At 40.3% G+C, this 26413-nt stretch overlaps 1 protein-coding gene across 1 annotated transcript in view; it reads left to right on the top strand.

Moving 5' to 3' along the window:
• The window catches only part of TRIM37 (tripartite motif containing 37), a 1136753-nt gene that overhangs the window by 703579 nt on the left and 406761 nt on the right, over positions 1 to 26413 (top strand). Inside the window, exon 18 of the mRNA XM_053707386.1 lies at positions 25819 to 26013. Coding sequence (XP_053563361.1) covers positions 25819 to 26013 — 195 coding nt within the window. The remainder of the gene's footprint in view (positions 1 to 25818; positions 26014 to 26413) is intronic.

The following is a 26413-nucleotide window of genomic DNA, read 5'->3' as shown; positions in this document are numbered from 1 at the left end:
CTGGAAACCTAACCAGTCCTGGAATAAGGGCAAGCAGGCCAGGAAACCTGCTGCTGCCCCTAAGACAGCATGAACCGAGGGCCCCCGATCCGGGACCGGATCTAGTGGGGGGCAGACTCTCTCTCTTCGCCCAGGCTTGGGCAAGAGATGTCCAGGATCCCTGGGCGCTAGAGATCATATCTCAGGGATACCTTCTAGACTTCAAATTCTCTCCCCCAAGTGGGAGATTTCATCTGTCAAGGTTGTCAACAAACCAAATAAAGAAAGACGCGTTTCTACGCTGTGTACAAGATCTATTATTAATGGGAGTGATCCATCCGGTTCCGCGGTCGGAACAAGGACAAGGGTTTTACTCAAACCTGTTTGTGGTTCCCAAAAAAGAGGGAACTTTCAGGCCAATCTTGGATTTAAAGATCCTAAACAAATTCCTAAGAGTTCCATCGTTCAAAATGGAAACTATTCGGACAATCTTACCCATGATCCAAGAGGGTCAGTACATGACCACAGTGGATTTAAAGGATGCTTACCTTCACATACCGATTCACAAAGATCATTACCGGTATCTAAGGTTTGCCTTCTTAAACAGGCATTACCAGTTTGTAGCCCTTCCATTCGGATTGGCTACGGCTCCAAGAATCTTCACAAAGGTTCTGGGTGCCCTTCTGGCGGTACTAAGACCGCGAGGAATTTCGGTAGCTCCGTACCTAGACGACATTCTGATACAAGCTTCAAGCTTTCAAACTGCCAAGTCTCATACAGAGTTAGTTCTGGCATTTCTAAGGTCGCATGGATGGAAAGTGAACGAAAAGAAGAGTTCTCTCTTTCCTCTCACAAGAGTTCCATTCTTGGGGACTCTTATAGATTCTGTAGAAATGAAGATTTATCTGACAGAAGACAGATTAACAAAGCTTCTAAATGCATGCCGTGTCCTTCATTCCATTCAACTCCCGTCAGTAGCTCAATGCATGGAGGTGATCGGCTTAATGGTAGCAGCAATGGACATAGTACCCTTTGCACGCCTACATCTCAGACCGCTGCAATTGTGCATGCTGAGTCAGTGGAATGGGGATTACTCAGATTTGTCCCCCACTCTGAATCTGGATCAAGAGACCAGAAACTCTCTTCTATGGTGGCTTTCTCGGCCACATCTGTCCAGGGGGATGCCATTCAGCAGGCCGGACTGGACAATTGTAACAACAGACGCCAGCCTACTAGGTTGGGGCGCTGTCTGGAATTCTCTGAAGGCTCAGGGACAATGGAGTCAGGAGGAAAGTCTCCTGCCAATAAACATTCTGGAATTGAGAGCAGTTCTCAATGCCCTTCTAGCTTGGCCCCAGTTAAAAACTCGGGGGTTCATCAGGTTTCAGTCGGACAACATCACGACTGTAGCTTACATCAACCATCAGGGAGGGACAAGAAGCTCCCTAGCAATGATGGAAGTATCAAAGATATTTCGCTGGGCAGAGTCTCACTCTTGCCACCTGTCAGCAATCCACATCCCGGGAGTGGAGAACTGGGAGGCGGATTTCTTGAGTCGCCAGACTTTTCATCCGGGGGAGTGGGAACTTCATCCGGAGGTCTTTGCCCAAATACTTCGACGTTGGGGCAAACCAGATATAGATCTCATGGCGTCTCGCCAGAACGCCAAACTTCCTCGCTACGGATCCAGATCCAGGGATCCGGGAGCGGTTCTGATAGATGCTTTGACAGCACCTTGGAACTTCAGGATGGCTTATGTGTTTCCACCCTTCCCGCTGCTTCCTCGATTGATTGCCAAAATCAAACAGGAGAGAGCATCAGTGATTCTAATAGCACCTGCATGGCCACGCAGGACTTGGTATGCAGATCTAGTGGACATGTCATCCTGTCCGCCTTGGTCTCTACCTCTAAGACAGGACCTTCTGATACAGGGTCCATTCAAACATCAAAATCTAACTTCTCTGAAGCTGACTGCTTGGAAATTGAACGCTTGATTTTATCAAAACGTGGTTTTTCTGAGTCGGTTATTGATACCCTGATACAGGCTAGGAAGCCTGTTACCAGAAAGATTTACCATAAAATATGGCGTAAATACCTATACTGGTGTGAATCCAAAGATTACTCCTGGAGTAAGGTTAGGATTCCTAGGATATTGTCCTTTCTACAAGAAGGTTTAGAAAAGGGTTTATCGGCTAGCTCATTAAAGGGACAGATCTCAGCTCTGTCCATCTTGTTACACAAGCGTCTGTCAGAAAATCCAGACGTCCAGGCATTTTGTCAGGCTTTAGCTAGGATCAAGCCTGTGTTTAAAACTGTTGCTCCGCCTTGGAGTTTAAACTTAGTTCTTAACGTTTTACAGGGTGTTCCGTTCGAACCCCTTCATTCCATTGATATAAAATTGTTATCTTGGAAAGTTCTATTTTTAATGGCTATTTCCTCGGCTCGAAGAGTCTCTGAATTATCAGCCTTACATTGTGATTCTCCTTATCTGATCTTTCACTCTGACAAGGTAGTTCTGCGTACTAAACCTGGGTTCTTACCTAAGGTAGTCACTAACAGGAATATCAATCAAGAGATTGTTGTTCCATCCTTGTGTCCAAATCCTTCTTCAAAGAAGGAACGTCTTCTACACAATCTGGATGTAGTTCGTGCCCTCAAGTTCTACTTGCAGGCAACTAAGGATTTTCGACAAACGTCTTCCCTGTTTGTCGTGTACTCTGGTCAGAGGAGAGGTCATAAGGCTTCGGCTACCTCTCTCTCCTTCTGGCTTCGTAGCATAATTCGTTTAGCCTATGAGACTGCTGGACAGCAGCCTCCTGAAAGAATTACAGCTCATTCTACTAGAGCTGTGGCTTCCACTTGGGCCTTTAAGAATGAGGCCTCTGTTGAACAGATTTGCAAGGCTGCAACTTGGTCTTCGCTTCATACTTTTTCCAAATTTTACAAATTTGACACTTTTGCTTCTTCGGAGGCTATTTTTGGGAGAAAGGTTCTTCAGGCAGTGGTTCCTTCTGTATAATGAGCCTGCCTATCCCTCCCGTCATCCGTGTACTTTTGCTTTGGTATTGGTATCCCAGAAGTAATGATGACCCGTGGACTGATCACACATAACAGAAGAAAACATAATTTATGCTTACCTGATAAATTCCTTTCTTCTGTTGTGTGATCAGTCCACGGCCCGCCCTGTTTTTTAAGGCAGGTAAATATTTTTTAAATTATAATCCAGTCACCACTACACCCTTGGCTTCTCCTTTCTCGTTGGTCTTTGGTCGAATGACTGGAGGTGACGTAGAGGGGAGGAGCTATATAGCAACTCTGCTGGGTGAATCCTCTTGCACTTCCTGTAGGGGAGCAGATAATATCCCAGAAGTAATGATGACCCGTGGACTGATCACACAACAGAAGAAAGGAATTTATCAGGTAAGCATAAATTATGTTTTTTCAAGTTTCTCAGCAGGGGGCCATAATTTATCGAGTACCACCTCCGTGGGTCGGTATGAAGGGTTATTCCCAAATATTTAAAGTTTCCTTCAACCACCTTAAAATCAAAGATTGGGATTTGCCTATCACCTTTGGCAAGTAACCATATTAATTCTGTTTTGTCTGTATTAATCACGTACCCTGAGATCTTACTAAACTCCTCAATCAACTCCATCACCTTAGGAATATTCCTACAGGGGTCTTGAATAAACAGTACCATATCATCGGCAAAAAGCGAGATATGTGAGACCGAGTCTCCTATCTGCATTCCTTCCAATTGTGCCCTAATTTTCCACGCCAGGGGTTCAATCGCAATATCAAAAAGAAGCGGAGACAGGGGGCAACCCTGCCTCGTGCCTCTATGGAGCATAAAGGGTGGAGTAGCCGTCCCATTCACAAGAATGGAGGCCTGCGGGACCTTGTATAAGTTGGATATCGCCTTTACAAATGGACCTTCTATCCCCATTTTTCCAAAAGTGTGAAAAAGATGTTCCCATAGGACCTTATCGAAAGCTTTTTCAGCATCGATCAGTAACAAGGCTGCTTCCCTATGATTTCTCCTTTCATTATTGTCTTGTGAGACCTTCCAATAGTACTGTATGATTGTTTGAACTTTCCTGATATTAAGTACCAAGGATTGTCCTTTAACAAAACCTGTCTGGTCACTGTGGATTAGTGACGGCAGAACATTAGCTAGCCTGTTTGCTAGGATTTTTGTAAGGATTTTATAATCCTGATTTAACAGGGATATAGGCCGATAGGATTGGGGTAGAAGAGGATCGCGACCTTCTTTTGGTATAATACTGATGTGGGCTTCTGCAAATCTAGCCAATGGCACCACTGTATCATCCAATAGTCCATTAAATAACCTTGCGAGAGTCTCAGCTATATCTGGCCCCATAATTTTGTAGAACTCCGCCGGCAGCCCGTCCGGGCCGGGGGACTTCTCCAATTTCAAATCTTTAATTGTGTCTACAATTTCCTCTGGGGTAATGGGGGAATTAATTCCCCTGAGTTGGTCTTGTTCTATTTGTGGCAGCTGAATGGGGCCCCAAAATCTGTCTCTGTCAGAGTCATGTATATGTTGTTTAGAATAGAGACCTCTATAGAAATTGGTGAATGCATTTTGAATGTCTGTTTCCCTATTAAGTATGGCGGCTCCTTGTTTAATCGCTAGGATTGAGCTTCTCTTTCTGGTCAGTCTAGTCACTCTAGCTAGTAATTTCCCAGTTTTACTTCCAAACCTGTAATATTTAGCTTGCGTTTTGGAATAAGCTCTGTTAGTTTGTTGGAAGATGTAGTTATCTCTAAGTGTTTTAGCTTCCTTATATTTATATCTGGTTGTGGTGGTGGGATTTCTGAGGTATCTGTTCCTAGCATTTATAAGGCGTACTAAAAGCTGTTCTGTTTTTTGCTTGTTTTGTTTTTTAATTGATGCAGCATAGGTTGATATGGTTCCTCTCAGAACTGCCTTGGCCGTTTCCCAAAATAGGAGAGGGTCGTCTATGTGTTCTCTATTAAGGTCCATGTATGTGTGCCATTCTCCAAGAATATGCCTATAGAAGTTTGGGTCTCTATATAGGTAAGTTGGGAAAATCCATTTATTAGGTGTGCGAGCATTGCCACCCGCGTGGAACTTGATCCCTATAGGAGCGTGGTCGGAGATTGAAATAGGGTCCACCACAGCCTCTGCAACTCTTGGGCAGAAGCTCGAGGAAACCAGAAAATAGTCTAATCTCGAAAGAGTATCCTTTGCCACGGACATACATGTGAATTCTCTACTTTCTGGGTGTTTGGCTCTCCACACATCTTGCAAGTTCAGAGATCTCGCCAATGTGCGTATAATCAGTGACTCCTTTTTTGAGTTCTGTACTCTTTGTGCTGAAGGGGTGTTTCTGTCTGGATTAGAAAATCTGTCAGCGGGGACCTATGGGGCTATGTTAAAATCACCTCCAATGAGGAGAGGTAAAGTGGTAAATTTCAACATTTCTGAGTGTAGTGTCTTCCAGAACATTTGCTTCTGGGTTTGCGGTCCATATACACCAACTAGCGCAAAAGACAACCCCCCCCCCGTTTCTAGCTGAATCATGATATATCTACCTTCTTGATCAATTAGTGTTTTGGTAATAGTGTATTGCAAGGACTTCTTAAACAGGATCGCCACCCCTCTAGCCCTTCTCTGTTCATATGGCGTATAGATAACCTCTCCCACCCAACTCTGCCTCAGCTTCTGGTGCTCTAATTGTGAAAGGTGTGTCTCTTCCAGAATAGCAATGTCGGTTCCTCTATAGTGTAAATACCTTAATATTGATCTACGCTTTTGCGGGGACGTAATACCTCCCACATTCCAACTCATGATAGATAGGTTACTACATGACATGAGGGACTGTATTATGTGCTGGATATGCAGATGTGTGTGTTATTGTGGGGAGAGGTGCTATGACAGTTGTGAAATACCTTGGGAGTTTCGTTAGTATTGTGACAATGGTCTTCCGACTATGACTAATTTCCCCCCTCACTGGTTCCCCGGGAGAGAGGCAAGCATCCTGTTGGCTAGAAAAAAAAAAGTTAAGTAAATAACATAAAAAACTGTTTTGAACAAACAATGACATTTCTATCAAGTCACACCAATTTTCCTTCAACACTAAATTGGTGTGCATAGTGCAATTTTGTGTGTGCAGTACACTTCCCCCTGATTCTAGATTCCCTGATATAAGGCAAGTTCATATACTCTTAGTTCCCATTCCCTCCTTCTCTTTTCTCTTTTATTCCTTTCCTTTTTGTGGGCAATTTCAGCCCAAGAAATTGAGCCACTTAGGGATGTCTTAAATGTAGCGTTCTTCCCCATCTAATATGAGTGATTGGTTACCTCCCCAGATCCCTTTTCTAGCATCTACGATAAGTACATACATAAGTATACAGGGGAGGATCTCTTTCCAACTCTCCATTTCAGGCTTACGACAATTAGTGGCCATTTATATGGACTGCAACCCTACAGGTGCTGAATGTCTTCTCACTGACCAGTTCTAATAGTCTTTTGGAAAGGGCTACTCTTACTTCGCTAAGATCAGCATTACCTAATTTATCATGAATATTACGGCATCCTGACTAAGAAAATTTTAGGTATATGTAGTGTAACATAACAATAACAAAAGTATGAACTGTTGAACAAATATGAAAAGGAAAAACATCAAACCATCTCCATGGTAGGAGTACTTGCTAAATAGTTGACCTATTGTTGGTCTAGGTTTGTCCCTCTCTTATAAGCTATATGCCAGATAATAAGAGTCTTTATTTATTGTCTCTTGGGACTCATCTACACCCTCTCAGGTGCCATTTGCTGCAGGATCTTTTTCCTGTCTCAGGAATTTCTGGAGTTGTCTAGGGTCCTCAAAGAATTTAACCCCTTGCTGGGTCTGAAGCTTAAGTTTCGCAGGGAACATTAAGGAAAAGGTGCGACCAGCCTCTGTTAGTGATTTACAATAAGGCGAGAACTCCCTTCTCCTTCTAGATATTTCCGCTGAGTAGTCTTGGAATATCAGAATCTTCTTCCCCTCAAAACTTAGGGGCGAGGACTGGCGATAGGCTCTCAGAAGTAGAATTTTGTCCTTGAAATTAAGATATCGGATCATTACTTGCCGTGGCCCTCTCACATTTTTCTGGTCTTGACTAGAGCTACCTACTCTATGAGCTCTCTCAACAATACATGGTATGTCTTCAGGCCTCAGGTGTAGCAAAGTGGTTAAGGTTCGTTCAGCAAACTCAATTAAGTCTGTATTTGGCACGGTTTCTGGGAGACCGACAATGCGCAGGTTATTGCGCCTCGAGCGGTTTTCGAGGTCGTCAACTTTATCTAGCAATAACTTGTTCTGGGCCTCAAGTGCTCTGATCTTTGTAGAACTTTCTCTTTGCAGGACTTCTCCATCTCCAACTCTCTGCTCCACATGTTGGAGCCTAGATGAGAAAGACTTAAAATCAGATGAGAGTGAGTCCATCCCTGTCTGTAGCTGCTCTATCTTGGGTAGAAATAGGGCCGAGATTTGAGAAACAATTGGGTGGGTGTCCGTCAGACCCTCATCCATAATCTCTGCGGTCATGTTTTCTGCAGCGTGTACCTCGGCAGCAACTTTAGATTTCCTTTCTTGATGTTTCTGCCTATTAGACATGGTGCCGGTAGTTTTGACGTAGCTGGAGTAGTATTTCTGCATGCACCTATCCGGAATCTTATTCTCGCCCCCAGTAGTGAAAATCAGACAGATAAAAGAGTCTCTAGGCCCAGCTATTATTTGCTGGTGTTCTGGTCTCCTTTAGGTAGCTTGTGCCTCTAACGTTTATACATTTGCAGAATGTAGGGGTTCAGTGCACTGCATGTTTTTTTATATCACATTCGGTCGTTTTTCAGCATCTTCCCACCCCAGAAGGCCCCAGGGGGATGCCCGCATATCTAGCAAGTTCAGTGCAGTGAGTTATCCGAGTGGCAAAAAGAGGAAAAACATATATACCGCTGGGCAAAAGAGGTTATCCAATCTAACACACAGTCTCTTCTATGTCTTATTATCTACCTCTTGTGTATCAGGTTCTGGTGCAGTGTCTTTTGAGAAAATGCGTACGGCTGTGGCCACGTGTAGCGGCAGCTGGGGACCAGATTAAATTGCGTAGTTCTTTTTTCTTTCCTATTAGCCTGCTCACCATCTGAAAATTATGTCTTCCACCTTTCCTAAGCCCTTTCCTCAGCTTTACCGTGGGTCGGGGGCTATTAGTAATGCTTTCTGCCTCAAGGCCCTTGTGTTATGTCTTTTTCAAGTTCCCCAGCAGGATAAAAGATAAAGTGGGTAAAATGGCGGCCGGAGCGCCGCTTTGCAACTCACCACCAGCTGCCCTCACTGTCCGTGCTTATCTCTCACCCTCAAATGGTATGTCCTGCCAGACCAGCCACACCAGAACCGACCGCTGTCCTTCTTTCCTCTGCCGTCCTGTTGTTTCTCTGACCGTTGCCACGGTCTCTCGCCTTCCGCTTTAATTCTTTTATTCCTCACCGGTGGGGGAGCAGATCTACTTTGCTCCTTGTTATTTGATGCCGGGCAGGTATATGGAATAGTTCTGCCAAGGATTCTAACTTATCCGGCCGTAGTTTTGTTGAAAGGCTTAAGTTGTGGGCTAGTGTTCCCGGAGCTCCACAGACTTGCGTCCTCTCACATCGGCCGCCCACCGGAAGTCCTCGAGATTTAGGTTTTAATAAATCTTGTCTGTTTGTTTTGTATGCTCTGTGCTTGGCCTTTTTAATGGAGGATTTACTGTACCCTCTCTGGCTGAGACGACTGGCTACTTCTATCGCTCTTTTTTGATATAATTCATCTTCTGAGCAATTTCTCCTTGTTCGTAAGAATTCCCCTATTGGAAGGGATTTGATTGTACATGGAGCATGTGCACTTGTACTAAACAATAGTGTATTGGTAGCTGTCTCTTTGCGGAATAGATCAGTCCCTAGCATTCCATTTTCTTTCTTGAATAATCTCAAGTCCAAGAATGTGATTTCTGTTTGGCTGTAATCATATGTTAATTTGATATTTAGATTGTTCTGATTCAAAATTTCTAGGAACTTCTTCAGTTTTTCTTGCGGTCCTTCCCATATCATCAGGATATCATCAATGTATCTCAGCCAGAGAGGGATGTGTTGGGTATATTCTTCATTATCTGTTGTGAAGACTGTATAGTGCTCCCACCAACCTAAAAATAGGTTGGCGTAAGTGGGTGCACAGGCAGTTCCCATAGCCGTTCCTCTACACTGTAGGTAGAATTGGTTATTAAAGATGAAAAAATTCTTCTTAAGTACGAACTCTAATAATTTTAGAATAAAATTATTATGATTTAGATCTTCCTCATTTGTCGTATTAAGGTAATACTGTACTGCTTCTAAACCCAACTCATGTTTTATACTAGTGTAGAGGGCTTCTACATCAGCAGTTACCAACCACATAGAAGGTCCAAGTTGAATGTCTTGAAGTTGCTGTAGAGTTTCCATAGTGTCCTTGATGAAGGAGGGTATCTGAGTCAAAAATTCTCTCAATCTGATATCAATATATTGACTCGCTTTCTCAGTGAGATTTTCATTGCCCGACACTATTGGACGGCCTGATGGGTGTTTCTGATTTTTGTGTACCTTAGGGATTAAATAGAAGGTAGCTACTTTAGGATGATCTACTGTCAAAAAAACTTTTTTCCTTGTTGGTGATGATGTTATTGATTCTGGCATTAGATATCAAATCGTTATACTGAGTGTGAAACTGTTCAGTTGGATTACTCCACAATTTTTTGTAGCAGGTCTGATCTGTTAACTGTTTATTGGCTTCTTTTAGGTACTGTTCAATGGGCCAGATGACGATATTGCCCCCCTTATCGGCCTTCCGTATTATAACATCGTCCCACTCTTGGATTTCTGATAAGGCTCGTTTCTCTTGTTTGGTCAAATTCATTGGTGGTGGTCGTACCACTAACTCAGATATCTCTTTGCATACAATGTTATTAAAAATCTGTATATTTGGGCTTTTTGAGGATTTTGGTATATATTTAGATTTAATTGTCATGTTGTTCCGCCAATTGTATTGTGGATCTTGTTCATTTTCCTTAAGCAAGTCTTCCATATCTTGCAGTAAAGATAAGTCCTCTGCAGTCCAATTGTATTCTATGCCTGAATCTCTTTGATTTTGCATATCCAAATATTGTTTCCTTAAAAGTAGTTTTCTTAGATACAGTTGTATGTCTTTGATGTTTTCAAATTTGTCAAGTGAAACACTAGGGCAAAAAGACAGACCATTGGATAACAATGAATTATGGTCTTCAGATAGCATTTTGTTAGATCCATTCAGGATTTTCATTGTTTCATTTTGATTTTTGAGAAGGGGCTGGGACTTCTCTTGTATGGCTTGTTCCCTTGTCGTGTTTCTCTTACACTTCTTGTCCTTGTTGCCTTTTTGCTGCCCCCCCCCCCTACCTCTTCTGGTGGGTCTGAATTTAAATTTGTGCCCTCCTCTAAAAATCTCTTTCTTTTTCTTATTTCTGTGTAAGTAGAGGTTTGGGCAGAAGGGTTATTGATAGATTGTTCAGTATTGGGATTGTCAGAATCCTCGCCTTCAGTCTCTGTATCACTTTGAATTATAGTTACTCTCTGGCGATTAGGATTATTGCTAGGGTTAAATTTTCTTTTCCATCTATAGACCCTATTATTCTGAAAATCTTCTATGTCCCTGTTTAATTTGCCCATTTTGGTCTGCTTTATATCAGCCTCATATTTGTCCAGTTCTTTTTGGTATTTCTTGTAGGAGGTATCAAATTCTTCTAGTGTTTCAAATTGTTTGAGTTGTGTATTCTGAGTTTTGATAAGTTCTTCGAGTCTATCGTACTCTGAAATATCATGCTTTATCAGAATGCCCATTAGTTTGTTAGAGCACTCTGATAGCGCTGTTTCCCATTCAGTAGTTAGTTCAGGTTGTTTAAATTCAAATGCTGGGAACAGCTGTATTCTCAGTCCCCTTGGGATTAGATTTCTCTCTATATACTTATCAAAAAAATGGTGGTTCCACCACACTTTGTCCTGTTTCAAAAGATTCTTATGTAATTCTCGTAATAGTGTATCCAATCTATCAGGGGTTGGTTCAATGTTATGAGATTGTGGCTCATTGAATACCTCTTGAAAATCTGTTAGACGTTTATTATTTCTGGTAATTCTATCTTGTTCTAACTTGGTAGCCATATTAAGTCAAATTTTTTTCTAGTGTGCTCTATTAGAAGGACCTAGTGAAACTAGGTAATTTAATTTCAAAAAAAGAAAAAGCAGGACTAATGGCACTACTATATAGGTATACTTGGGGTTCTCTGTATGTAGCAATTTGGATCGTTCAACAATAATTCACAGAATAAGGTGCTGTGTACTTTCGGTTCTAACAAGAAAGAGATTTCAATCCTTGGGATTGAAGGGGATGTACACTTGTGGAGCACTCTAGGCCCAAGAAACTTTATTAGTTGTTACAGCTTATTATGTTGAAGCACATACCATGATTACAGTATAACAAAAGTTTCACTATATAAAGGTGGGAAACCAACCATTTTTTCAGAAATTAGTAATATAATAAGTAAGCTCCCACTAATATATTATAATAGCAAACTCCCATAAACGGATCTTAGATTGGGATACCAATAGGAGTATATATAGACATCTTTATATTCTGAACTTGGGGAATATATGAGAATCACATAAGTACTGGTTATCACAGGAGATTATAGTGAATAGAGGATAAGTACCGAATTCCCTCCATCACTAGATTATAGCAAAGAGTTACAACTCTATATCATTGGAGTTATAATATTTTATCTAGTATACTTAATACTTGTATGCAGTATACTACTGTATTCTTCCAAGTACAGATATCTAACCTTTGGTCAAGAATATACACCTTAAGTCACTATTAGGGTGGAATACTACACACAGCCTATTATAATTTCATCTATATTCTGTGTTTTTAATAAATTATATGTTTGTTTGTGGATCCGTTATTTTTTAATGATACCCAATAAAGGTTATATTTTAATATATTACGGGTAAAACCTTCTCCCTCCTCCCATAATTGTTCTAACTTATAGCCACTTTTCTTGGGCCTAGAGTGCTCCACAAGTGTACATCCCCTTCAATCCCAAGGATTGAAATCTCTTTCTTGTTAGCACTTTATTTGGGGTTCCTTCGGGGATCCTTGATTTTTTTCTTTTGGTTCTTAAACCCTTTCTCTAGTAAGGGGGGGAGGTTGGGGACCGACTGCTGGGCGGTGGTGTTTCCTGGAGGTGGGTTGGCTAAGTCGAGTCATTTCTGCGGTCTCTAGCAAGGTCTTATGGACTATCTGCGGGTCAGTGTCCTTGGGGCCTTTTCCTTCTAAGTTTTATCGGCTTCGGACGAAGCAGGTTTTTTTGGGTAGGGTTTGTAGGCCTGGTGCCCTCAGAATGGGCCGCCATTTGTACCCTCCCGTTTTGCCTTAAGTGTCCTCTATAGCTTGGGTATTGTTTTCCCAAAAGTAATGAATGCAGCTGTGGATTCTTTCTATTTATGAAGAAAAACATAAATTATGCTTAAATAAAAAGTGAGAAGCGCTCAACCTGGTGATGAACAAATAGCTTGTTCTATGGCTAGTTACCACCCAAGAATTAGCTTCTTTTTGCTCAACATGTGCCTTTCACAGAGAAGAACTTTTCTGAAGCATAGCAATCTGATCTTGACTTCACAGTACAGTCCAGCCCCGAAATACCAGGCAATCCCGTTCTGAACGAGAGAAACAGCAAAACCCAAGACGTGCGTTTCGGCCTATTGTGGGCCTTGTCAGTGAGGTGCAGCCATATCCCTTAAGGACACTGAGCAATGGGTCCACGTCTGGATTCCCGCATCACACTTAGGGAGACTTCCCTAAGTGTCATAATTTGCATAAATAAAAAGAGACAAGCGCTCAACCTAGGAATCAACAATAGCATTAATAGCTTGTTCTATGGCTAGTTACCACCAAAGAAGCAGCCTCTAAATTATGCTTACCTGATAAAAAAAAAATTCAGATGGAAAGAGTCCCTAGCGCCCTGTCCGTGTTTTTATATGTGGCGTCTGTTATTTTTATTCTTCTGGCACATTTACACCCTGATATTTCTTCTACTGTTCCTTGTTCCTCGGCAGAATGACTGGGGGATGAGGGAAGTGGGAGGGGTAGTTAAGCTTTTGGTTGGAGTGCCTCTGTCTCCTCCTGGTGGCCAGGTTCTGAATTTGATTGTTTACCTGTGGCTAATTTACAGTTTTGGTGAAAAGTCCCTAAATTTGATGGGGCTATTTATACTCTTGCCAAACATACTACTATTCCTATGGTACTTCTTTTAAGGATCCTTTAGACAGGAAGATTGAATCTTATCTCAGAAAAGCTTATTTACATTCTAGCTATACACCCTCTTCCAAATTATTATGCCAGTGATATCTTTCTCATTTACCTAAATAATTGATGTAAACAGTCAGCATAATTCTCATGTTATCAACTATTAAGAGTACAATTCAAATTTTATTGAACAAGCCTCCTAATGATAACAGTATTTTTTTTTTCAAAATAAAAAACTTACAATGCACTGTTCCAAATTATTACTCACAGTAAGTTTCAAAATACTTTATAGGTTGTAAAGAACTGAAAATTTTCATTTGTTGTGTTTGCAGGATATTTATTGAAATCAAAAGCAATTTCAATCAAACTTTGAACAACATTTTAACTTTTTAAACATTTGAACAGGTCATGTTACATTTTAACATAGGACCCCTTATTTGATAGCAGCTTCACAAGTCTTGCATCCATTGAACTTGTGAGTTTTTGGACAGTTTCTGCTTGAATTTGTTGGCAAGATGTCAGAATAGCCTCCCAGAGCTGTTGTTTGGATGTAAACTGCCTCCCACCCTCATAGATCTTTTGCTTGAGGATGCTCCAAAGGTTCTCAATAGGATTGAGGTCAGGGGAGGATGGGAGGCCACACCATGACTTTCTCTCCTTTTATCCCCATAGCAGCCATTGATGCAGATGTATTCTTTGCAGCATGAGATGGTGCATTGTCATGCATGAAAAGCATAGTTCTTCCTTCTGTACCAGGGAAGGAAGTGGTCAGTCAGGAACTCCACATACTTTGCAGAGGTCATCTTTACACCTTCGGGGACCCTAAAGGGGCCGACCAGCTCTCTTCCCATGATTCCGGCCCAAAACATGACTCCACCACTGCCTTGCTGACGTCGCAGCCTTGTTGGGTGGCCGTCCACCAACCATCCACTACTCCATCCATCTGGACCATCCAGGGTTGCACGGCACTCATCAGTGAACAGGACTGTTTGAAAATTAGTCTTCATGTATTTTTCTGCCCAATGCAGCCGTTTCTGCTTGTGAGCATTGGTTAGTGGTGGCCGAATGGAAGGTTTATGCACAGTTGCAAGACTCTGGAGGACTCTACACCTTGATGTCCGTGGGACTCCAGAGGCACCAGCAGCTTCAAATATTTGTTTGCTGCTATGTAATGGTATTTTAGCAGCTGCTCTCTTGATCCGATGCATGGATCTGGCAGAAATCTTCCTCAATGTGCCTTTATCTGCACAAACCCGTCTATGCTCTGAATAAGCCACAAATCTCTTAATAGTACGATGATCACGCTTAAGTTTTTGTGAAATATCTAATGTTTTCATACCTCGTCCAAGGCATTGAACTATTTCACTCTTTTCGGCAGCAGAGAGATCCTTTTTCTTCCCCATATTGATTGAAAATGGTGCTCTGTTTAATAATAAGGAACACCCTCCTTTAGTAGTTTTTCCTTTAATTGGACTCACCTGGCAATCTAAGTATCACAGGTGTCCGAGATTGTTTTCAGTGATCAAAAGAGCCCTGAGACACAATGCCATCCATGAGTTAAACTGAAAAAAAAAGATTTAATCTATGTGACACTGAAATAGAATTTGCATAATAATTTGGAACAGGGTGTATTCTTAGACCTGCCATTTCTATGGCTGATGTGGCTGCTGCTTCAACCTTTTGGTTGGACAGCTTAGCACAACAGTTAGTAGATCCTGATATGTCTAGCATTGTTCTTTTGCTTCAACATCCTAATCATTTCATTTGTGATGCTATATTTGATGTAATTAAGATTAATATCAAATCTATGTTGTTAACTATTCTTTCTAGAAGAGCTTTATGGCTTAATCATGGAATGCTGACATGGTGTCTAAATCTAGATTACTATCTGTATCTTTTCAGGGTAATAATTTATTTGGTTCTCAATTGGATTCTATTATTTCCACTATCACTGGGGGAAGGGAGTTTTTCTGCCCCAAGATAAAAAGTCTAAGGGTAAATTTAAGACTCCTAATCGTTTTCGTTCCTTTCGTCATAATAGAGAACAAAAAAAACACTCCTTCCCCTAAGGCCTCTGGTTCTAATTGGAGAGCATCTTCAAATTAGGATAAAACCAAGCCTTCTAAAAAACCAAATCCAGCCCACAGACTACATGAAGGTGCGGCCCTCAATCCAGTTCAGCTGGTTGGGGGCAGATTTAAATTATTTACGGACATTTGGACAGATTCTGTTCAGAATCAGTGGATTCAGAATATTGTGTCTCAAGGGTATCGAATAGGTTTCAAAAGAAGACCTCCCCTGGGAAGATTCTTTCTTTCTCATGTTCCAACAAATCATTTGAATGCTCAGGCTTTTCTGAAATGTGTTTCAGACCTAGAGCTTTCAGGGGTGATTGTACCAGTTCCTCTCCAGGATCAGGGTTTGGGGTTTTATTCAAATCTATTCATTGTCCCAAAGAAAGAGAATTTTTTCAGACCAGTTCTGGATCTTAAGTTTTTAAATCATTTTGTAAAGAGTCCAAACTTTCAAGATGGTGACTATAAGGACTATTCTGCCTTTTGTTCAGCAAGGTAATTTTATGTCCACAATAGACTTACAGGATGCTTATCTTCACATTCCAATTCATCCAGACCACTATCGGTTTCTGAGATTCTTTTTTCTAGACACGCATTACCAATTTGTCGCTCTTCCATTTGGCCTAGCGACAGCTCCAAGAATCTTCTCAAAGGTTCTCGGTGCCCTTCTATCTGTAATCAGAGAGCAGGGTATTGCGGTGTTTCCTTATTTAGACAATATCTTGGTACTAGCTCAGTCTTTTTTTTTAGCAGAATCTGACGCAAAACAACTAGTGTGGTTTCTTCAAAGGCATGGTTGGAGGATCAATTTATAAAATAGTTTCTTGATTCCTCAAACAAGGGTCACCATTTTAGGTTTCCAGATAGATTCATTGTCCATGACTCTGTCTTTAACAGACAAGAGACGAATAAAATTGGTTTTAGCTTGTCTAAACCTTCAGTCTCGATCATTCCCTTCAGTGGCTATGTGCATGGAAGTTTTAGGTCTCATGACTGCAGCATCGGATGCAATCCCCTTTGCTTGTTTTCATACAAGACCTCTGCAGCTTTGCATGCTTAGTCAATGGTGCAGGGATTATACTTAGATATCACAGCTGATATACTTAAATCCCAACACTCAACTCTCTGGCCTCGCGGATCTGGTGAAGATGTCATCTCTTCCGCCTTGGAGGTTACCTCTGAGGAAGGACCTTCTACTTCTGGGTCCATTCCTCCATCCAAATCTAGATTCTCTGAAGCTGACTGTTTGGAGATTGAACACCTTGTCCTGTCTAGATGTAGGTTTTCTGAGGGGGTCATTGATGCTATGCTTCATGTTTGTAAACCTGTTATAGGATTTACCATAAGGTATGGCGTAAATACCTTTTTTTTGGTGTGAATCTATGGGTTTCTCCGGGAGCCGGGTGAGGATTCCCCAAATGTTATCTCTTTTTCAGGATAGCCTTGAGAAAGGTTTGTCAGTCAGTACTCTGAAGGGTCAGATTTCTGCACTGTCTATTCTTTTGCACAAACGTCTGGCAGATTTACCAGAATCAGGCCTGTGTTTAAACCTATTGCTCCTCCTTGGAGCCTTAACCTAGTTCTTAAAGTTTTGCAGCAGGCTCCGTTTGAGCTGATGCTTGTTGTTGATATAAAGTTTTTATCCTTGAAGGTTTTGTTTCTCCTTGCTATTTCTTCTGCTCACAGAGTTTCTGAGCTTTCAGCTCTGCCGTGTGATTTCCCGTACCTTATTTTTCATGCAGATAAGGCGGTCTTCTGTACTAAATTGGGGTTTTGGATCAAAACATTATTATATTATATTGTTGTTCCTTCTTTTTGTCCTAATCCTCCTCATAAGGAGCGTCTTTTGCATAACTTGGATGTTGTGCGTGCTCTAAAATGTTACCTACAAGTTACTAAAGATTTTCAACATTCTTCTGAACTGTTTGTGATTTTCTCTGGAAAGCTTTAAGGGTCAGAAGGCCACTTCTACTTCCCTTTCCCTCTGGTTAAAAAGTATAATTTGTTTTGCTTATGAGACTGCTGGGCAGTAGCCTCCTGAGAGAATTACGGCTCATTCCACTAGGCTGTCTCCTCATCTTCGGCTTTCAAAAATGAAGCTTCTGTGTAACAGATTTGTGAGGTGGCAACATGGTCTTCTTTACATACTTTTTCCTAATTTTACGAATTTGATACTTTTGCCTCGGCTGAGGCCTCTTTTGGTAGAAAGGTTCTTCAAGTGTTGGTGCCTTCGGTTTAGGTCCTCCTGCCTTATTCTCCCTCCCTTTTCATTCTTTGTCCTCTAGCTTGGGTATAGGTTCCCACTAGTAATTGGAATGAAGTTGTGGACTCTCCATGCCATAGGAAAGACAACATTTATGTTTACCTGATAAATTTCTTTCTTTCCGGGCATTGAGAGTCCACGACCCCGCCCTCTTTTTAATTCTAATTCGGCAGTTTTTTTGAGTACACCTCAGGCACCTTTTTACCCTTGTGTTTTTCCATTTTCCTTTGGCTGAATGACTGGGGATTATGGGTAAGGGAAGTTACACTTAACAGCTTTGCTGAGGTGCTCTTTGCCTCCTTTTGCTGGCCAGGAGTTGAATATCCCACTAGTAATTGGAATGAAGTTGTGGACTTTCAGGTAAGCATACATTTTGTTTTTCATATGTGGGGGAGAGGGGAGTGTCTGCTCTTCCTGCTTTCCCATCCCCTTTCACTGGGAAAGCCTAACCTCATGAACAGTGCTAAACTGGGAGCTTCTAAGTTGGTTTTGAAAAGGTTTTATACTGGAGTTTTATCTCAGTATCTGTGCATATTCTTCTTTATAGTGGTGGCTGTTACATGCAGTTATATTATTATTCGTGTATACTGCCCCTTTAAGTACTCTCAAAATTTTGGGAATCTATGCCTCCTCCTAGTGGCCAGGAGTATTATCCCATGAGCAATAGCTGAGGGACTCTCACCACCATAAAATAAATGATTTTGTCAGGTAAGCATAAATTATATTTTTTTCCTACTTTAGTGTTTTTCATATATTTGTACCTTGGATGCAGTAAATTGTAAAGCTCCTGAGTTTTTGAGGCCCTCCTGAAACTTCAAACAATCGTTTCCCTTACGTTTTTGGAACACACAGTTTTAACGAAGTCTCTTTTGTTCCAAAAATTCCTACAAATCCATTAAAGGGGTACAAAACCACAAAATTTTCTTTTGTGATTCAGACAGAGTATACAATTTAAAAAAAAGTGTTTCCAATTTACCTCTATTATCAAATTTTGGTTTGTTTCCATGGTATTCTTTGTTGAAGAGATACCTAGGTAGATGTCTGGAGCATTGCATGGAAGGAAATAGTGCTGCCATCTAGTGCTCATGGAAATGGATGTAATTTTTACAAAGCTGCTGCCATATTGTTCTCCACACATGTATATGCTCCTGAGCTTCTCTTCTTTCTTTCATGTAATTGGCAAGAGTCCATGAGCTAGTGACGTATGGGATATAAAATCCTACCAGGAGGGGCAAAGTTTCCCAAACCTCAAAATGCCTATAAATACACCCCTCACCACACCCACAATTCAGTTTTACAAACTTTGCCTCCTATGGAGGTGGTGAAGTAAGTTTGTGCTAAGATTTCTTCGTTGACATGCGCTTCTCAGCATTTTGAAGCCTGATTCCTCTCAGAGTACAATGAATGTCAGAGGGATGTGAAGGGAGTATCACCTATTGAATACAATGGTCATCCTAACGGGGATCTATTTCATAGGTTCTCTGTTATCGGTCGTAGAGATTCATCTCCTACTTCCCTTTTCAGATCGACGATATACTCTTATATACCATTACCTCTACTGATTCTCATTTCAGTATTGGTTTGGCTATCTGCTATATGTGGATGAGTGTATTTTGGTAAGTATGTTTCATTTATTTAAGACACTCTCAAGCTAGGGTTTGGCACTTTGTATATAAAGTTCTAAATATATGTTTATACTTATATTTGCCATGATTCAGGTTTATCAGTATATTTCCTTTTTTGCAGACTGTCAGTTTCATATTCGGGAAAGGCATTAAAAAAAACAAAAAAAAAATTTACCTCAGATTTTCAAATTGATTATTTTTTCTTAATTGCGGGCTATATTAGGCTTGCGTGAGCGCAAAATGCTATAATTTATTGCGTCATTCATGGCGCAAGACTTTTTTGGCACGAGAATTACGTTTGTTTACGCAAATTCGTCATTCCGGCGTCTTAGTTGGTGCCGAGTCTTTTCACAAGGTTGCGTCATCTATGACGCTTACGTTTGTTGCGGACGTTTTTGGCGCCAAAAAATATTTTCAGTTGTGGGCGTCATACTTGGCGCCAAACTGTTTCTCATTATTTTAGACTTCATTTCTTTTTGCCGCTGGTCCTTTTTTCTATGCCAGGGGCCTATTTTGTTTGCATTTCTTTCCCATTCCTGAAACGGTCATATAAGGAAATTGATAATTTTGCTTTATATGTTGTTTTTTTCTCTTACATATTGCAAGATGTCTCAATCTGATCCTGTTTCAGAATCTACTACTGGAATCCTGCTGCCTGATATCAGTTCTACCAAAGCTAAGTGCATTTGTTGTAAACTTGTAGTAACTGTTCCTCTGGCTGTAGTTTGTTGTAGTTGTCATGATAAACTTTTACATGCAGAGAATATTTCTATCAGTAGTGTTGCATTACCTGCTGTTCCATCAACATCTAATGTTCAGGATATTCCTGTGAATTTGAGAGAATGTATTTCTGATTCCATTCAGAAGGCTTTGTCTGCCATTGCGCCTTCTAATAAACGTAAAAGGTCTTTTAAAACTTCATACAGTTGATGAATTTTCAAATGACCTGCAACATACTGATTTATCTATCTCTGATGAGGATCTGTCTGATTCAGAGGATCCTGCCTCAGATATTGACACTGACAAATCTTCGTATTTATTTAAAATGGAGTATATTCGTTCTTTATTAAAGGAAGTGTTGATTGCATTAGATATAGAGGAGTCTAGTCCTCTTGATACTAAAACTAGTAAACGTTTAAATTCGGTTTATTAACCTCATGTTGTTATTCCAGAGGTTTTTCCAGTTCCTGATGCTATTTCAGATATGATTTCAAAGGAATGGAATAGACTGGGTACTTCTTTTACTCCTTCTTCGAGGTTTAAAAAACTGTATCCTTTGCCTACTGATAGATTGGAGTTTTGGAAAAAGATCCCCAAAGTTGATGGGGCCATCTCTACTCTTGCTAAGCGTACTACTATTCCTACGGAAGACAGTACTTCTTTTAAAGATCCTTTAGATAGGAAATTTGAATCTTATCTAAGGAAGGCTTATTTATGTGCAGGTCATCTTCTTAGGCCTGCTATTTCTTTGGCTGATGTTGCAGCTGCTTCAACTTTTTGGTTGGAAACTTTAGCGCAACAAGTATCAAACCATAATATGTATAGCATTGTTAAGTTAATTCAACATGCTAATATTTTTGTTTATGATGCCATTTTTGATATCAGAATTGATGTTAGATATATGTCTTTAGCTATATTAGCTAGAAGAGCTTTATTGCTTAAATCTTGGAATGCTGATATGACTTCTAAATCGACGTTGCTATCTCTTTCTTTCCAAGGTAATAAATGATTTGGTTCTCAGTTGGATTCTATCATTTCAACTGTTACTGGGCGGAAGGGGGCTTTTTTACCTCAGGATAAAAAATCTAAGGGTAAATTTAAAGCTTCTAACCGTTTTCGTTCCTTTCGACAGAATAAGGAACAGAAACCTAATCCTTCCCCTAAGGAATATGTTTCCAATTGGAAGCCTTCCTCAGTCTGGAATAATTCCAAGCCATTTAAGAAGTCCGCATGAAGGTGCGGCCCTCATTCCAGCCCAGCTGGTAGTGGGCAGACTAAAATTTTTCAAGGATGTTTGGATAAATTCAGTCCAAAATCATTGGATTCAGAACATTGTCTCTCAGGGGTACAGAATAGGTTTCAGAGTAAGACTGCCTGTGAGAAGTTTCTTTCTCTCACGCATTCCAGTGAACCCCGAGAAAGCACAGGCTTTCCTGAAGTGTGTTTCAGAACTGGAGTCTTCTAGGGTAATCGTGCCGGTTCCTTTTCAGGAACAGGGTCTGGGGTTTTATTCAAATCTGTTCATTGTCTCAAAGAAAGAAATTTTCATTCAGACCAGTTCTGGATCTAAAAATCTTGAATCATTATGTAAGAATACCAACATTCAAAATGTTGACTATAAGGACTATTCTGCCTTTTGTTCAGAAAGGGCATGATATGTCCACAATAGACTTACAGGATGCATATATTCATATTCCGATTCATCCAGATCACTATCAGTTCCTGAGATTCTCTTTTCTAGACAAGCATTACCAATTTGTTGCTCTTCCTTTTAGTCTAGCAACAGCTCCAAGGATCTTTTCAAAGGTTCTCGGTGCCCTCTTCTCTGTAATCAGAGAGCGGGTATTGCAGTGTTTCCTTATTGGACGATATCTTGGTACTTGCTCAGTCTTTACGTTCTGCAGAATCTCACATGAATCAACTAGTGTTGTTTCTTCAAAGACATGGTTGGAGGATCAATTTACCAAAAAGTTCTTTGATTCCTCAGACAAGGGTAACCTTTTTAGGTTTCCAGATAGATTCGGTGTCCATGACTTTGTCTCTAACAGACAAGAGACGTTTGAAGTTGGTTGCAGCCTGTCAAAACCTTCAGTCTCAGTCATTCCCTTCAGTAGTTATGTGCATGGAGGTTTTAGGTCTCATGACTGCAGCATCGGACGCAATCCCCTTTGCTCGTTTTCACATGAGACCTCTTCAGCTTTGTATGCTGAACCAATGGTGCAGGGATTATACAAGGATATCACAATTAATATCCTTAAATCCCAATGTTCGACTATCTCTGACTTGGTGGTTAGATCACCATCGTATAGTTCAAGGGGCCTCTTTTGTTCATCCAACCTGGACGTGATCACAACAGATGTGAGTCTTTCAGGTTGGGGAGCTGTTTGGGGATCTCTGACAGCACAAGGGGTTTGGAAATCTCAAGAGGCGAGATTACCAATCAATATTTTGGAACTCTTCAGATTTGGCTTCTCTTGAAGAGAGAACCGTTCATTTGTTTTCAGACAGACAATATCACAACTGTGGCATATGTCAATCATCAGGGTGGAACTCAGTCCCCAAGCTGTGACAGAAGTATCTTGGATACTTGCCTGGGCGGAATCCGGATCCTGTCTAATTTCTGCGGTCCATTTCCCAGGTATAGACAATTGGTAAGCGGATTATCTCAGTCGTCAGACTTTACATCCGGGAGAGTGGTCTCTTCACCCAGATATAATAGATCTGATGGCATCTCATCTAAACAAGAAACTTCCCAGGTACCTGTCCAGGTCCAGGAATCCTCAGGTGGAGGCAGTGGATGCATTGACACTTCCTTGGAGTTATCAACCTGCCTATATTTATGCGCCTCTAGTTCTTCTTCCAAGAGTGATTTCCAAAATCATCATGGAGCAAACGTTTGTGCTGCTGGTGGCTCCAGCATGGCCACACAGGTTTTGGTATGCGGATCTTGTTTCGGATGTCCAGTTGCCAACCTTGGCCACTTCCGTTAAGACCAGACCTTCTATCTCAAGGTCCATTTTTCCATCAGGATCTCAAATCATTCATTTTAAAGGTATGGAAATTGAATGCTTAGTGCTTAGTCATAGAGGTTTCTCTGACTCAGTAATTAAAACTATGTTGCAGGCTCGTAAATCTGTTTCTAGAAAAATTTATCATCGAGTTTGGAAGACCTACATTTCATGGTGTTCTTCTCATAAATTCACTTGGCATTCTTTTAGAATTCCTAGTATTTTACAGTTTCTTCAGGATGGTTTAGATAGGGGTTTGTCTGCAAGTTCCTTGAAAGGACAAATTTCTGCTCTTTCTGTTTTGTTCCACAGAAAAATTGATAAACTTCCTGATATTCATTGTTTTGTACAGTGGGTTGGTCCGTATCAAGCCTGTCATTAAATCAATCTCTCCTCCTTCTTAATTTGGTTTTAAAGGCTTTACAGGCTCCTCCGTTTGAGCCTATGCATTCTTTGGACATTAAATTGCTTTCTTGGAAAGTGTTGTTTCTTTTGGCCATCTCTTGTGCTAGAAGAGTTTCTGAATTATCCACTCTCTTGTGAATCTCCTTTTCTGATTTTTCATCAGGATAAGGCGGTTTTGCGGACTTCATTTAAATTCCTACCTAAAGTTGTGAATTCCAACAATATTAGTAGAGAAATTGTTGTCCCTTCCTTGTGTCCTAATCCTAAGAATTCTTTGGAAAGATCCTTACATTCTTTGGATGTGGTGAGAGCTTTGAAATATTATGTTGAAGCAACTAAAGATTTCAGGAAGACTACTAGTCTATTTGTTATCTTTTCTGGTTCTAGGAAAGGCTTCTGCTGTTTCCTTGGCTTTGTGGTTAAAGCTTTTGATTCATCACGCTTATTTGGAGTCGGGTAAATCCCCGCCTCAGAGGATTACGGCTCATTCTACTAGGTCTGTTTGCACTTCCTGGGCTTTTAAGAATGAAGCTTCATTTGATCAGGTTTGCAATGCAGCAACTTGGTCTTCTTTGCATACGTTTACTAAATTCTTCCATTTTGATGTTTTTTCTTCTTCAGAAGCAGTTTTTGGTAGAAAAGTTCTTCAGGCAGCTGTTTCAGTTTGATTCTTCTGCTTATAATTTCAGTTTTTTTCTTTTACTTTATAAGATTTAAACTTATGATTTGGGTTGTGGATTAATTTTTTTCAGCGGAATTGGCTGTCTTTATTTTTTATCATCTTGGGTATTTGCTATCCCATACGTCACTAGCTCATGGTCTCTTGCCAATTACATGAAAGAAAACATAATTTATGTAAGAATTTACCTGATCATATTGGCAAGAGTCCATGAGGCCCACCCTTTTTATGGTGGTTATGATTTTTTTTGTATAAAGCACAATTATTCCAATTCCTTTGTTGATGCTTTTTTACTCCTTTCTTTATCACCCCACTACTTGGCTATTCGTTAAACTGAATTGTGGGTGTGGTGAGGGGTGTATTTATAGGCATTTTGAGGTTTGGGAAACTTTGCCCCTCCTGGTAGGATTGTATATCCCATACGTCACTAGCTCATGGACTCTTGCCAGCATGGAAGAAATGAATTTATCAGGTAAATTCTTACATAAATTATGTTTTTCGACAAAAGATACCAAAAGTACAAAGAAAAATTTATAATGGAAGTAAATTACAAAGTTATTTAAAATTGCATACTATCTTACTGGTTTTCAAACCTGTTCTCAGGCCTCCCTAACAAGCCATATTTTTAGGATTACTTTGGGTGAGAGCAGATTAATAACCATGTTTACTAATCATCTGATTATTTCACCTCCGCTCCAGTAAAGATATCCTTTTAATCTTGCCTGTTAGGGAGTCCTGAGGACAGGTTTGAAAACTAGTGGTCTATCTGGATAATCATGTCCCTTGTAACTGGTTCCTTATTTAAACCATTTTTATAGGAATCTTATTTAGATAATCTTATTAAAGAATTGTCTTAAAAATGGGCTTATGATTCCAGTTACCTTTTATTTTGCTCTAATTTGATCTGATTACAGATCATCTTTATATATGTATCAAGAACAAATATCTGCCACATGTATATTTTTTTTATTGTTTGCTCTATATTTAAAGGCTTAAAAAACAAATTGCCCTGAATCTTCATTCAACAAGGACTGCCTTTTTACTTTCAGAAAATAAGGGTATCTCTTTCTCTAGAGGATCAGAGAAACACTTTTGTATCTTGCACCATACAGCACTTTTGTATCTTGCACCATACAACACTTTTGTATCTTGCACCATACAACACTTTTGTATCTTGCACCATACAACACTTTTGTATCTTGCACCAAACAACACTTTATGTATCTTGCACCATACAACACTTTATGTATCTTGCACCATACAACACGTTATGTATCTTGCACCATACAACACGTTATGTATCTTGCACCATACAACACGTTATGTATCTTGCACCATACAACACGTTATGTATCTTGCACCATACAACACGTTATGTATCTTGCACCATACAACACGTTATGTATCTTGCACCATACAACACGTTATGTATCTTGCACCATACAACACGTTATGTATCTTGCACCATACAACACGTTATGTATCTTGCACCATACAACACGTTATGTATCTTGCACCATACAACACTTTGCATTTTGCACCTGTCTGTCCTAATGAATGTAACACCAAAATAAAGGTTTAATATCTGTAATGCTCCATATTTTGTATTGATAGTACTTTTGTAGTTTTTTTTTTTTTGTAGTGTCAATTTCTATGAAATAAAACCTTACATTTTCTTTTTGTTCTCGTAGCTACCAATCACGGTTATGGAACTGGAAGAAACACCAGACGCTCAGGAGGAAATATTGGGGCCTCCAGCAGTATGAGTTTACTGGATTTGGATCCCCTGATTCTCATTCACTTATTGGACCTTAAGGATCGAAATAGTGTAGAAAATCTCTGGAGCCTACAGCCCAGACCACCTACATCAACCTTACAAGCTTCAGGTACTTCACGTGAATTTGTAATATTCATCTAGCATAGTTAGTCAATACTTGTCAGTATTTCATCTTACTTTTTTTTAAATATATATTTTATTGGTTATATTACAAAATTAATAAATACATAAATCATCATTAACATAGAAAAGTAAAGTACATAATGTTGCAACAACACGATACTGATGTATTATAATATCCTTCTTTTCTTTCATGTAATTGGCAAGAGTCCATGAGCTAGTGACGTATGGGATATACAATTCTAGTTTCCCAAACATCAAAATGCCTATAAATACACCCCTCACCACACCCACAATTCAGTTTTACAAACTTTGCCTCCTATGGAGGTGGTAAAGTAAGTTTGTGCTTGATTTTCTACGTTGATATGTGCTTTTCAGCATTTTGGACC

This window comes from Bombina bombina, chromosome 3, assembly GCF_027579735.1.
Source record: "Bombina bombina isolate aBomBom1 chromosome 3, aBomBom1.pri, whole genome shotgun sequence".
NCBI lineage: Eukaryota > Metazoa > Chordata > Amphibia > Anura > Bombinatoridae > Bombina > Bombina bombina.
Note: the sequence above shows the minus strand (reverse complement) of the source record. Positions and strands in the feature narration are given on the sequence as shown.